Source organism: Orycteropus afer, unplaced genomic scaffold (genome assembly GCF_000298275.1).
Source record: "Orycteropus afer afer isolate SDZICR_OR568_19922 unplaced genomic scaffold, OryAfe1.0 scaffold00049, whole genome shotgun sequence".
NCBI lineage: Eukaryota > Metazoa > Chordata > Mammalia > Tubulidentata > Orycteropodidae > Orycteropus > Orycteropus afer.
The window spans coordinates 6465118-6479936 of NW_006921636.1; the positions used below are offsets into that span (position 1 = coordinate 6465118).

Here is a 14819-nt window from a genome sequence, read left to right on the forward strand (position 1 = left end):
CAGTTGACTTTCCCAATGCTACACGTCGTCTAATGTCCTGACTGCTCCTTCCGTTTGCTCATGCCTATATATACCTGATCATTCAGCCTGTCTCCTATTTACCTGCAGATTAATGTTTATCACTGACAATGCAGTATTGTATATGTAAAAGGGTTTATCTTTGCTGTCTGCACATCTTGTGTACCTCTCTGTGTGTTCCTCTTCCTCAGTGCCACTGTGTTGCTCACTCACTTTTGGTACATTGCCCTTCCCTTCACCCAAATCAATACTTGCCTCTATCTACCTCGCAGTGTTCTCGCACCTACCCTCCCATCCCTCATAACCAACAAAGAAAGTTTCCTTCAACTACAGGGAGGAAGTGGGATGAGAGCTGTTACACTGTGGAGAACTGCAGTCAAAATTTCAAGCTCCAAATTGCAATATTGAAAGATTCTATGGGCAAAATATTGAATGATGCAGGAAACATCAAAAAAAAAAAAAAAAAAAATTAAAAACAAAAAAAAAAAAAAAAAAAGATGGAGTTGAAAACGTGGCTTTGGGGTATTTTTCAGAGAATATATTTTCAGAAAATATATATATTTTCTCTTGCCCAGTGCACCTAAAGAATATGGACTGTGCAGTCATTCTCACATCACAAAGTAAAGCAAAACAGGAATCATGACTGTTAGGGACTGAATCGTGTTCCCGAAAATAGATGTTAACGTCCTAACCCCTGAACCTGTGCTTGTGACCCTGGAAAGAAGTCTCTGAAGATGTTTCTGCTGGCTTACCATGAGCTCATACTGCAGTAGTGTGGGTCCCAGTCCGTATGACTGGTCCTTGTAAAAGAGGAGATACAGACACGGAGACAAAGGAAGGATGGATGATTACCTGGAGCCACCAGAAGCTGGGAGAGAGGCAAGGAACAGATTCTCCCCCTAAGGGTCAGAAGCAATCAATGCCAACACCTTGATCTCCGACACAAAGCCCCCAGAACCGCGAGACAATGTGTTTTTCAAGCCACCTAGTTTGTGGTATTTGCTACAGCAGCCCTAGGAGATGAATACAATGCCCATTCAAACCTGGCCCCACTCACACGAGTTTCAATCATCTGTGTAATAAAGATGTATCAGAAAGATGGCTACCAGTGTCAAATACTGAGGCTAATTATTTCAGAGCAGAAAACAGTTTCTGTAGCTGTCTGATCTCATGAAAGACTGGCCAGCCACCACGGTGTGATGTTTTACTTTCCAGAGTTTACTTTTATTATACTAAAATGGCAAGTGGTAATAGAATAGGTTCTTCATAGGTTAATAAATCTGAACACAGACTAAAACATAAGACTAGAAAGAAACACCGGGGACGATGCTGTGACCAGGAACTGAGGGTTCAGGGGAAGGATGGAAACACACGTTTTACAGTTTGCCTTTTACACAATGAACTGACTGCATACCAAAGAAATTTTCCACACTACTAAGAGGTGAAAGAAAACAGGAACTCTAAGACAAGCAGCTGGGACCAGAAGGTGATGTCAACAGCATGGAGGGGTGGAGGCCAGACTCTAGGGGATACCAGAGAGGGCAGGAAAGAGACAGCAGCAGCTGAAAACTCACAGCTGGAGGGGAGAGAGAAAAAGCTCTCTAGAGAAACTGCCAGAACAAATATGCCTCCCATGAATCAGTCCTGAGGGCCTGAGGATGTGTGAAGGAACCTAAAGGTAAGAGGCAGGTAGAGAGAAAAGCTAGAGGTGAGAAGAAACAGGGTGAGGGAAGCCTCAGTAATCCGTAACACTCACTGAGTTCTTACCCTGTGCTAGACTCTCTTTCGGTCCTTCACCAAGACCTGAGAGTGCTGGCGGACAAGAGTTAGACTTGACAAGGAGCCTTTCTTCCCCGACACAGCCGGAAAGGACAGGGACAAGGAGTAATGGTTACAAATGCCAAGTGTTTCCAGGTACCAGCTACTAAGGCAGATAAATGAAGCGGCTGGGTGTAAGTGAGGACACACATCCCATCTTGAGAGAGCAGTAAATTTTCAGAGCTGGCTGAGTTTTGCCAGAACTTCTAATTTTTGAAATGTAGAGTATCAACAATGAGAAATGTTCTGACTTTTAAGGGTCAGAGAATAAGCACACGTGGGCCAGTCATGCTAGTGTGTAGACTGGAGAGCTCCTGAGATGAGAGGGAAGATAAAGAACACACACTTGATGATCTGAATTTCTTAGTTAAGAGCAGGATTCAGCTTACATTAGGGAAGGATGGGACAGTTCATGTTGGGAGCTTAATGAAAACAGATTTAGACATTACAGAACGTGCTGGGGTCCACAAGGATTACTGAAACATGGGTGCACTGTCGACTAAACTGGCCCTGTTCCAGAGTTTGGGAAGGTGGGGAAAGCAGACAGAAAGGTCTGAAATCTGTTGCAGCACAACATTAAGAGGCCAGGGAGCCCTGTGTCACGAGTGGGCTGCACTGACTAGAATCTGGACTTCACAAGGAGTTCAAGTTGGGAGAGGATTTATGCTCTTCAATAAACTGGCTGTACCCTAAGATTTATGTTAGAAAAAATAATGTTGCCAGGCCTAAGAAGATTGGCAATGACAGTTGCCCTGGTATGCTTACAAAAGGTCATGCAAATAAATCCCCAAGTCTGTATATCACTTTTTACAGCAACAAAGCTGAAAACTGACTGCCCAGTGAACCAGGTACATAGTTCACGAGAAACTGTCTAAAATAAATGGGAAAACAAAACTAAAGAGGAAGTTTTCAGCCAATCACATTAAGAGGGATGAGTAACATCTTCTTGACAAAAAGGACAAAATTTAAACTCTTTGTATTCTTTTTATAGAAACTACATGCCAGTGTTTGGTATTTAAATAAAATGCCACAGGACTGATAAGCTTTTTCCTAACAATTTAATCTAACTCCTTTTTCCCCACATCTATGAAGCTAAGGAGCTTTGGTGGTGTAGTGGTAAAGCATTTGACTGCCAACCAAAAGGTCAGTGTCTTGAACCCATCAGCTACTCCATGCAAGAAAGATGAGGCAGTTTGCTTCTGTAAAGATTTACAGCCTTGGAAACCCAATGGGGGTCACTATGAGTTGGAATAGACTCAACGGTTTGGTTTTATGAAGAAGCTACTCTTAAAAGGAAAACGACAGCTTATGCAGGAGAAACCTGGTGGACACCAGCTGATCCTTAACCAAGTGATTGAAGTCAACAGTCCCAAGAGGACCAACAGATATCATATCATCTATAATACAGATCTGTAACGTATAATCTATAACGTAGAGAGGACGTATCACTTACATAGCAGCCTTGCCCAAAACAGCATGACCTGAATCTAATCCTGAGAAGAAACAGATAACCCAAATTGAAGGACACTCTATAATACTGTCCTGTCCTCTTAACAGATGTCAAGAAAGACAAAGAAAGGCTGAGGATATATTTAGATTCAAGGAGACTCAGGAGACATGACAACACACTGGATCTAGGATTTATGGAGGGAGGGGAAGTGGCTAGGAAGGCTATTACAATAAAAATTTGAACATGAATCCCACATGAGATGTTAAGCTATGTTAATGTTAAAAACCCTGAGTGTGATAATTATACACAAAAATACACAATTTTATAAGAGAATTCGCCTCTTAGAAATTGCAGTGTAGTAAATTACTTAGTGTGGTTTTTCTACCCATAAGTCTTTGTAAACTCCAAGGTGGGATTTTCTATGAACAACTGAGGAGCTCCTGATTGCTGAAGCTATCCACCTGGATTATTTCTGTTGGGCGTGGCACAATACAATGCTCTGGGAGGGTCCCACTCTCTCTCAGGTGCTTAGAGTTCTGATGCTGTGATTGGCTAGTTTGACCACCCTCCTGGGCTCAAAAGGAGGCCTCCTGGAGGCAGAACTCTCTCTGACTACTGGTTGAGGAAGACGTGCTGCCGAATGAGACACGAGACGTGTGCTGCTGGGAAAGAGACGCAAGAGACACGCATCGCTGAGTGAGACACCGAGGGACCAGCACTGCTGGGAAAGAGACTGTGAGAGACTGTTGGCTGAGGGACGGTGGGCTGGAGAGAGACTGAGCATTCTTCCTGAACTTGAGTTGTAGCCTGGTGCTTCCCTAATAAACCCCATAATCCATGAGTTCTGTGCGGCCACTGCAGTGAATTATCGAACCCAGGAGAGAGGTGGTGCTTTGGGAGGAATGGTTGGAGAAAGGGCTGGAGGGAGGCAGCATGTCTGGCCTTGCAGTAATAGGCCTTGGGTTACTGCTGGTAATCCTGTCTTCCTCTCGTGGGATTAGAGGTGGTCAGAACATGTGGCCTCCTTGCTGTTCAAGTAGAAATAGACTGAAATATTTAGGGGTAAAGAGTCATGATATATGCAGCTTATTCTCAAACGATTCAGCAAAAAATGTATATATAGAATAAACCAGAAACCAAACCCACTGCCGTTAAGTTGATTCCAACTCAATAGAGACCCTATAAGACAGAGGTGAACTGCCCCATAGGGTAGCCAAAGCTGTAAATCTTTACGGAAGCAGACTACCTCATCCTTCTCCCAGAGTGGCTGGTGGGTTCAAACCGCTGACCTTTTGGTTAATAGCCCAGTGCTTTAACCACAGCACCACCAGAGCTCCTTATATATAAACTCAACTCACTACCATCAAGTCGATTCTGACTCATAGCAACCTCCTTCAGGTTTCTGAGGCAGTAAATCTTTACGGAAGCAGATTGCCCAGTCTTGCTTCTGCAGAATGGCTGGTGGGTTTGAAGCACCAGCCTTCTGGTTAGCAGTGAAATGCCTCAGGCACTGTGCCACCAGAGCTCCTTATACATAGAACAAAGCAAATATGACAAAATGTTCATTTTGAATCTAGGTAAAGGGTACACAGGACATCATTGTACTAATTTTGACATTTTTCTGTAAGCTGGGCTTTTTTTCATAACACAAAGTTAAAAAATAAAAGTTGCTCTTACCACAGCCTTGGTATCTGTGCTATGTAATAATCTGCAGTGCTCCACAAGCCCTTCCTGATCGAAGTTCTTCTCAGGGCAATAAGGGCAAGGAAAAGTGTAACGGTTTGGGATATTCCTGGAAGAGGAAAAGTGTCAGGAATACTCTTTCCATACAGCTTCACTGACTACTCCAACAAGGGGCTAAGCGCACTCAATGTATCAGGACGAGGATTCTGATTACTGCGTCAGAAATCAGGTCAAGTGCTTTGAACGTAACTTAAGGGCAGAGCTAACATTAAAAATAAACATTGCAGAGACATCCTCCTCCCATTTAAAAAAATAAAAAACAACTCAGATCAGCTATAGCCAGCACACAATCATCCCGTTACTACATTCCCAAACTTATACATCTAAATCCTGAACATGCAGAGTGTCCAAGGTCTTTGTAGCATAGGATGACATCCACCTGAGGGAGTGACAGTCTCTTACCTTGGCTGAAGGGATGCATCCTTGGTGGTGGCCTTCACTCCTTCCATGATGTAATTCTGGTATTTAGAACAAGTAGCCACGTGGGCCCGGATCTTGGATAGGAAGAACTAAGGAATCAGATGCCACAAGTTAGTCAGGAGCTCGTACCAGGCCCAGCACAGCCTTAAAGCCAGGGCAAGATGAAAACTAGGCCTACGCTACCCTGGCAAACAACCTCAGCAGACTCCTGGCTGTGCCCATGGGGCCGAAACCCAGACTGTGAGTTACGGAATTTCCGTCACTACCGAGGCTGATGTTTCACGCAACCAAATCGACACCATCCCCTCTGAAATAAAGTAATTCTCCCGGAGATCTGCTTACCTTGTGGTATGTGCTCTGCTCCCAGCCACACACAAACCCAGTGAAGTTAATCTTATGTTTTCTCCACTAGCATCTACACTAGTCTCCTGACAGGAAATCAAGAATCACATTTTGCTCACTTGTGCAGGAAAAGTCATTATTTAAGGAAAAAGAGTAAAAGCCAGTAACCCAAGCTAAGGTATTAATTGCCAAATTGGGACAATCTTTAAAAACCCAGAATCTGAATTCTACTTTCCCTAAAAAATCTTGGCTTTGCAATGGTAAGATGGCAAGAGAGACGGTAACTACCCGGGTTAGAGTACTTTCAGCACAGACATCTGAAAAGAAAGAAAAGTACAAGGAACGAAGAGAGGAGTCAGTGGGGAGGAAAACATTTTTGGAAGTATACCCACACAATCACTGATCTTTTAAAAATCAAAACCATACCAAAAACAAACAAAAAACCAAAACTACCCCACAACCCAACCCTACTTTTGAGCCTACATAAAGAAAAGATGGAAGTAATAGGAGACTTGATTTCATAATCTACAGTTTCTAAATTAAAGGAAACACCCAGGAAAAATACTTCACTATCTGAGCTCTGGCTTGTCATGATTCTTCCTGTCTTCCTCCAGCTAACTGATGACTTGGAGCTGCCAACCAAGAGGCTCCCAATTAAAAGGGCCGGGAAGGAGCCCTATTCAGAACTGCAACCATTCCCTGCACATGCCCAGTGCTAAACTACTCTGACAGGAGGGCGACACCAAGGTACAGCCAAACCATGGGGAGGGGGGAAAAAAAAACAAAAAAAAACCTCACTGCCGTTGACGACTCACAGCGAACCCGTCCTTGGGTTTCCGAGGCAGTATCACTACGGAAGTAGATTGCCCAACCTTCCTTCTGAGGAGTGGCTGGCAGGTTTGAACCACCAGCCTTCTGGTTAGCAGTCAAATGCCTTAGGCACTATGCCACCAGAGCTCCTACTGTGGGAGGAAAGAGGCCTTAAAAGGAATCAGTGTTAGAAGTACGAATTATAGCACGACCTCATTTTGTAACAGTTCCGTATTTGTGTTTGCAAAAACTCTACATCTGTGTCAAAAGGCAGAAGAAAATGTAAGGCAGGCCTCTAAATCGAATCACTTGTAAAGTGGTACACTCTGAGGAGTGGAGGGGGAACAAGCCCACATTAATTTTTGCCTTTTATGAAATTCGCAGAACTGCCATGACTGTAAGCCAGGAGAAGCCTCAAAATGAAATGGCACAGCCGTCAGCACAGGTAACCAGCCATGCACGGTGCTGTCTGTCACCTATGCACGCTCTAACTTCAGAAACGGTGCTACAACAGCTCGGCATTTACCCCATCTCAGAGAGACACTGATGCTTCCATTTCACTTCCACATACATTTTTACGGCAGCCATGGCAGGATGTCTCTGTGCTCTCAATCTGTCGCTCGAGCTCCACGGCTCGGACGCCAGGGGCCAGAGTGCTGCGACATACCCCACAGACAGGTTTCTTCGGCTTCAGACATTCCTGCAGGCATGCAGAACAAAAGCTAGAACAAGACACACAGAGAAGCAATGTCATGCATCGTGGAGACAAGACAACAAAAACGGATAAACTTTCAAAAAGACATCACTGAATAACAGATTAAAAACAACTTGCTCCCTACTCCCAATTCGAATACTAACTCCACTTACGTGAGAAATCGGGGGAGGGAGACTGCAAAGAACACAAGGAACCAGCAACAGAAACAAATGCAAACTATTGTGACACATGGGAAACTGATGGTTGGGGTGGAAGCTGTTGTTAGGTGCTGTCGAAGCTCTGACTCCTCATGACCCTGTACACAACAGAATGAAACACTGCCCAGTTCTGAGCCACTCTCACAATGGTTGCTACGTTAGAGCCCACCGTTGTAGCCACTGCGTCAATCCATCTCACTGAAGGTCTTCTTCCTTTCCCCTGACCCTATGCTTAACCAAGCATGATGGCCTCGCCTCCTCCAGGGACTGGTCTCTCCTGATAACACGTCCAAAGTACATAAGATGAAGTCTCACCATCCTTCCTTCTAAAGAGCATCTGGCTGTTCTTCGTCCAAGACAGATTTGTTTGTTTAGTAGTCCACGGTTTAGTCAATATTCTTCAACAAATGTCCTAAACCTCCTTCCAACAAATTCTAGAGGGAGGTACCACTGTTACTCATCTCACAGAGAAGAGTTTCAGGGAACCCTGCCAAGACTCCTCAGTGGAAGAGACTAAGGTTTGAAATTCACTGTGTTACCTCAAAGCCCAAACCAAACCCACTGCCACTGAGGCAATTCCAACTCACAGCTACCCTGTAGGATGGAACTGAATGGCCCCACTGGGTTTCTAAGGCTGCAATCTTTCTGGGAGGAGACTGCCACATCTTTCTGGTTTCTGGCTGGTGGGTTTGAAACGGTGGCCTTCTGGATAGCAACTGGGTGTTTAACCATTGCACCACCAGGTCTCCTTGTGTTACCTCAACCATAATTCAAATGTACCGTTACCATGGTTGGGGTAACACCTTGACATTTTAAACTTTAGTCCCTGTCACTGAGGGATCTCGGTAGGGTTCTCTGAAAGTCTATTTTCTTCTTTGTGAAATGGACATAGGTAACACCTCCCTCTAGGCTTTGCCAAGAGGATGTACAACAGACACTACAGTGTCCAGCACACAGGAAATGCACAGTTAGCGGGCACTGCTGTCCTCAGAGGTGAATGCAAAGTGCTATGAGGACACAAAGGCAAGAGGAACTACTGGTGACTGGAGAAGGTCAGTGCCAATCTGGGTTCAGAGGCAGCATCTAGATCAGCCTTAAGTCGAAGAGTTCAGCTGGCAGAGGAAGGGAAGAACGTCCCAGGCCCCTTGGCTTAAGCATTCAAGATGCATCTAAGGAAAAACAAATCCAACAGACTTTTCCACAGAAGCAGTAGGGAGCCAGAGGATTAAAGCAAGGTATCAACAAGAGCACATCTAAGTTTTAGAAAAGTAACTATGGTGGTATCATGGACAACAGGGCTCTCTGTTTTAGATAAAGGGAGGTAAGAAGAGACTTGAAGTAGAAGCCAAACAGATGGCTACAGGCAAGGACTGTGAGGACCTGACTGAGTCAACAGAGAATGAATTCAAGTAATGATTCAGGACAGAATCAGCAGGACCTGACAACTCACTGAATTTGGAGAAGGAAAGACAGAAAGTCAGAGATGACCGAGTCTATACCCTGAGCACCAGGTGGGTGACAATCCTGAAAGAAGATATATGGACAGAATATAAGGCTTAGAAATATCCTCAAACAATCAGTCCTCGTGACTGGTACACCATCCGATCTGCAACCTATACAACTATGAGACCAGAAAAACTAGATGGTGCCTGGCTACCACTGTCATCCACTTGGAAGGGATGTAGGAGATCCTGGATAGAGAGGGAGAACAATGTGGAACAAAACTCAAAATCATTTGGAGGGAAAAAAAAAAAAGATGGTTGGGACCAGGTTTGCTGGCCCAATAGAGCCTGGTGGAACCACTGAGACTATGGCCCCTAGCTGCCCTTCAGGTCTGGAATTGAACCCACACCTGTGGTTTCCAGCCAAACAAAGTACAGGCATGTGAGTTAAACATTTACCTCAAGTAGACACACGCCCTGGAGAAAACAATCATGGGAGAAGGAAGAGCTGCTTATGCACAGGGAGACAGCTCAGGGGGCAGGAGTATATGGAGGGATGGACACTGGGAAGTGGTAAGTATGGGGAGGAAGTGGGAGGGGAGCTGCTGCATTGTGGTAAACTGTGGCCAATGACATGAGACAAAGTATATGTGAACTGCTGTATGGAAAGTGAATTTGCTCTGTAAATCTTCACCCAAATCACAATTAAAAAAAAAAAAAAAAAGAAAGAAAGAAATATCCTGGCTGCTTATCCACCTAGGAAGCTGTGGTGGCCCAGTGGTTACAGCATTCAGCTGCTAACCGAAAGGCTGGCAACTTGAATCCACAGCCACTCCCCAGGGGAAAGATAGGGCAGTCTGCTTCGATAAAGATTTATAGCTTTGGAAACCCTGTGGGGCAGTTCTAAACAAACAAACCAAACTCACTGCCATTAGTTGGATCTGACTCACAGTGACCCCTCCTTGGGTTTTTCCGAGGCGGTATCACGGAAATAGATTGCCCAGCTTTCCTTCTGAGGAGTGGCTGGTGGGTTTGAACCACCAGCATTCTCATTAGCAGTCAAATGCCTTAGGCACTATGCCACCAGAGCTCCTGTGGGGCAGGTTCTACTCTACCTAAAAAGGTCACTATGAGTCAGAATCTACTCCACGGCAGTGGGTTTGATTGGGTTATCCAACATACAGATTTATGTTGTGTTATGGCAGGATAATAAAATCTGCCAGGAAGAACTCAGTATATAGACCTAAAGTAATTTTCTACATGCATAACTAGTATTTACTGTCTCTCAGAATTTTCTTCTAGCTTGTCATTAAGCTAGCTGTTAACGCTGCCGGGCAAAATTCTAGACTGGGATGAGCTGGTGAGGGAGTCTATCCATTCACCACTGAGGGCCCAGTGAACTAGACAAAGTCTCTGTCCTCACGATGCTTACACTCTTGGCAGGAGTGTTGAGAGTGGAGAAAAACACAAACATTAGTTACAGGTAGCGATTAAGTAAAAGAAATAAAACAAGGCAGAGATGAGCTAGGGTGCATAGTGAAAGCCTCTGAAGAGCCGACACTGGGGCTGAGACCTGGAATTCCAAGCGTGGCACACAGATCTGGACAGAGAGACTTCCAGAGAAGTGCAAGGGGGGTCCAAAAAAGCAGGAAGGCAGGCTTCTGGGGCTGCAACGTGGTAGACCCCGAGGAGAAAGGGACGCAGTGGGAGAGACAGGCAGGATTTGCAGCTATCAGTTCCCGTGCCCCCTCTCAAGGGCAGATCAAGAGAATAACCCAAGAGAGCACAACATTAGGAAACCGAACCCAACATGTAACTACAAAGCACCTCCACACGTCTCCCCTCCAGCACACACTGTTCAAACATCCACCAGCCACTTCATGCCTGAGTCATGCCCAATAACAAGCCTGAAGCTGTTCCTGATCTTGGGCTAGCTTTCAGTTTCCGTTTCCTATTCATGGCCCTTTTGCTAGTTGAGCTTTCCAAATTTGCCACTGTTTCTGTAACAGTGCTATTTAGAAATCCTCTTCCTCGGGCACCCAGCCACCTGCCCTTTACCAGCTGTACTCCACTAAGTTGGAGAAAAAATGTAGTCATTCAGGGCTTGAAATAAAGTTTTGTAAGACTCCAACATCTTAGCCAGCACTGCAGTGAGGACCAAGTTTCCTAGCGCAAATTTAACAAAAACCACCCAGGCAGAGCAGAAAGCAGCAATGGCTGGAGCTAAGACCACCCTCATACAGGTGCTTCCATGTCTTCAATCAGCACTGAACACGTGGCACTAATACGACATAGAAGAGCCAGGTTTTGAATCCCAATACTGCCCATTAACCTAGGAGAGGTTCACTGGGCTTCAGGAAACCTCAAATTCTGCTCTTCTTTACAGATGTTGATAGCAAATGAAATCCACTGACCCAATCCCAAATAAGGTAAACCTGAGGATAAGGAGGGCTGATCCAAGGATAAGACTCAATGAGAAAGCTACCTAGACCCCACTCCAACACTCACGAAGCTTACTTCCACCACTAATTTCTTTGTTCATTCATTCCCTGATCACCTCTCCCTACCCCCCAGGTTTGATCTCTGTAATATCCTCCCACTGCACAATTTTCACAGTAGTGTGAAAATTAGAAATTAGTGCTTATTTAGAATCAATTCACTGGCTGTGAACTCTGAGGGCAGAATCATGTGTTTCTTACTATTCACCTCATAGTGGACATACAAATATTCCAGTCAACTGAACATAAGATTGGTAGATGGATGTTCACACGCTAGGGATAGAGCAAAAGGCAAAACAGATCTGGTCACTGCCCCCAGGATCTCTCAGTTTTGCTCTATGCAAGGAAGAAGAGGGGGTTCATTTAGATGGAGGTGGTGATCAGGCAGGTAACTAAAATGGGACTTGAAGGCTGAGAAGGATTTGGGGTAGTAGCAGGGGGAGGTGTGGATGGGGCAGGAAGAGTTCCAGACAACCTGAGCAGCAAGCAGGAACAGCTGGAAGTGGGATTTAAAGACGCACAAGCAGCCAGCGTGGCAGGGAGCCCTCACTAGACACCAAGCACTGTGCTCCGAGCTAGCAAAACAGATACCTCCATGTTCACCTGCAAAGAGTCAGGCAATGGTGAGTCAGGCAATGGTGAGTCCGACCTCCGTGAGCCTCAGTCCCCTCACCTGGAGAGTGGCTGCCAACCCTCTTCCCTTTAAGGACTGCTATAGGAGTAAGAATACCCTTGAGGCCCATCAAGTGGCCACTGTGCCCAAAGAAGTCTCGAGACCAATGCCAAGGCGATACCCAGGATCAGCACTGAGGGAGGCCAGGGACGAGATGTCAACTCTGAGTGGCAAAAAGTGACCTTGTCTTCTACAATTCTTTCAATTTAGGTGTGTTTATGTGTCTGATGGGGAGCTCTGGTAGCACAGTGGCTAAGGCACATGACTGCTAACCAGAAGGCTGGCAGTTCAAACCCACCAGCCACTTCTAGGAAGGAAGATAGGGCAATCTACTTCCGTAGTGATACTGCCTTGGAAACCCAAGGAGGGGTTGCTATGAGTCGGGTCTGACTCGATGGCACATAACAACAACAACAACAACAACATGTGTCTGATGGAGCAAGGCTTAGGTTCAAATCCACCCAACCTCAGAGCATGTACCACAGCCTGAGACCTGTACTAGGTATGTATTTTTTTTTTTTTGTGATTTTTTGGAAAATTTACAGAGCAAATTCATTTTCCATACAGCAGTTCACATACACTTTGCCTGACACTGACCCCAATACAACAGCTCCCCTTCCCACTTCCTCCCAATAGTTACCTCTTCCCTGTGTCCATCCCTCCATGCACTCCTGACCTCAAAGCTGTCTCCTGTGCATAAACAGCACTTCTTTCTCCCATGATTGATCTCTCCAAGGAGTGTATCTACCTCAGGTAAATGTTCAACTCATATGCCTATGTTTTTGGCTGGAAGCCACAAGTGTGGATTCAATCCCAGACCTGACGCGCAGCTAGGGGCCATAGTCTCAGGGGTTCCACCAGATACTACCAGACCAGCAATCCTGGGCCTTATGTTTTTCCAAATGATTTTGAGTTTTGTTCCACATTGTTCTCCCTCTCTATCCAGGATCTCCTACATCGATTCCCACCCCCCACCCCCAGTGGTTGGCAGTAGTAGCCCGGCACCATCTTCTGGTCTCATAGTCGTATAGGCTGCGGATCACATGGTGTGCACTAGGTTATTTTCACAGGTATCTTTATTAATCATCGTAACCAGTCTTAACAGGATTCGGGTCACGGAGGCTTAAAACAGAACGAAACACACCCCACACACAAGTAGAAATAACAACAGACCCCGTCTGCTACCTCCCCAACTCCCTTCCCAGTACGGGCAGGCCGGCCATATGGCACAAACTTCTTTTGGTCTAGTTCCGCATTTTTCCAATTTTAGCGATTAGAAATACCTGGCAGAATTAGATAGGTAATGCCACACACAGTCTAGTCTAAGGGCGATGGATATGGACTACTCAAAAGAAACGTTGGTCCTCCGAGTACGGACGGTAGACCCTACCCCACCCAGACCCGAACCATTTGTGACTCCACGGTCATATGAAGGAGGGAGCCTGACAGGCCGCCTGAAACCAAGTAGGCGCTCAAGACAGTGGCTAACGTCCTACTAACGCAGGCAGAGAGGCCGGATATCTGGGGGTGAGCAGAAGAGCGCCCCGCAACTTCCACGGGCCTTCAGGGGCCCCGAAGGTCCCCAAGGAAAAGCCCCAAAGCTCCGGGCGATGCTCCTGTCCCCGAGACGCCTCCTATCCGGGCCTCGCTCCTGGCTTCATACCCCTCCTAGTTAGGCGTCCCACGACCAAACCCGGCTCTGCCGCTTACACGTGTCCGCAGGCCACCTGCACGGGCTTCTCGTACACTTCCAAGCACACGGGACACGTGAAGCGGCCCAGGGGGTCTGCTGCCACCGCCGCCGCGGGCCCAGCCAATTGCGCACCGCCCTCACGGAGTTGCTGCTGCGCCGCCATCTTGGTGTTACTGAGCGCGGTGCAACGGCGACTGAGAAGGAACCCGAGGGGGAGGTGCCCGAGCGCGGGGCGGAGCTAGCGGTGCCGGAGCGGGCGGGGGCGGGGCTTGTGAGGGATCAGGGCCACTCGGGGTGGGGCTGTGGGCCGTAAAACCGGTTGGGGGCGGGGCTCTGGGTGGGCCACACCGCCTAGCCCCTCCGCGTGGAGGGAGAAACAGAGGAAAATCTGGAAAATGTGGAATACAGATCTCGAGGCTGGCCGGATTAGGACGAGCTTTGTGCGTCGGCCACTGTTTCTCTGATACAAATCGCTCAACACCAGTTATATTGTTATTTAATGTTTCTTTAAATCGCGTCATTTTTTCTTTAAATGCAAGCAAACGAACTTTAAAGGAAAATCTGCTATTACTCCTGTCCTGCAAATAGGATATGAATAGTATAGATGGGAGCTGTAAAAATAAATACAATGAAGACAAAACAATATTAATTCCAGCTGCCTATCGTTGCCGCTGAGAAGGGAGGTTGGCCATCACGAGAGAGGTGTTAAAAACAGGCTAGCCACCACACCTAGACTTCCTAGGGCAAGAGACAGTAGAGGGAATGTTGGTTCCTATTGTGTTCACATGACGATCACATGATCAGGTGAGAGACATGGAGTAAATCTCAGACACACAAGAAAGGAGCGGACCTAGACCCCAGGTGGTTTGGAGACCGGCTTTTCCTCTTCCCATTTCACTAAACTGACCCCAGTGTGCAGCCCATTTAGCAAAAGATGTATCTTTCAGGTTAGCTCTGCTGAAAATTCTACATAGTTCTCTTAATTTGAAAAGAATGATTA

The 14819-nt window shown here is 46.2% G+C and overlaps 1 protein-coding gene across 1 annotated transcript in view; it reads right to left on the reverse strand.

The window, feature by feature from the left end:
- RNF114 (ring finger protein 114) overlaps positions 1–13982 on the reverse strand; it is a 20616-nt gene extending 6634 nt beyond the window's left edge. Inside the window, exons 1-4 of the mRNA XM_007938322.2 lie at positions 13837–13982; positions 7173–7323; positions 5432–5538; positions 4964–5078 (exon numbers count right to left, since the gene is read on the reverse strand). Of these exons, the coding sequence (XP_007936513.1) occupies positions 4964–5078; positions 5432–5538; positions 7173–7323; positions 13837–13982 (519 nt within the window). The remainder of the gene's footprint in view (positions 1–4963; positions 5079–5431; positions 5539–7172; positions 7324–13836) is intronic.
- Between the last annotated feature and the right edge of the window lie 837 nt (positions 13983–14819).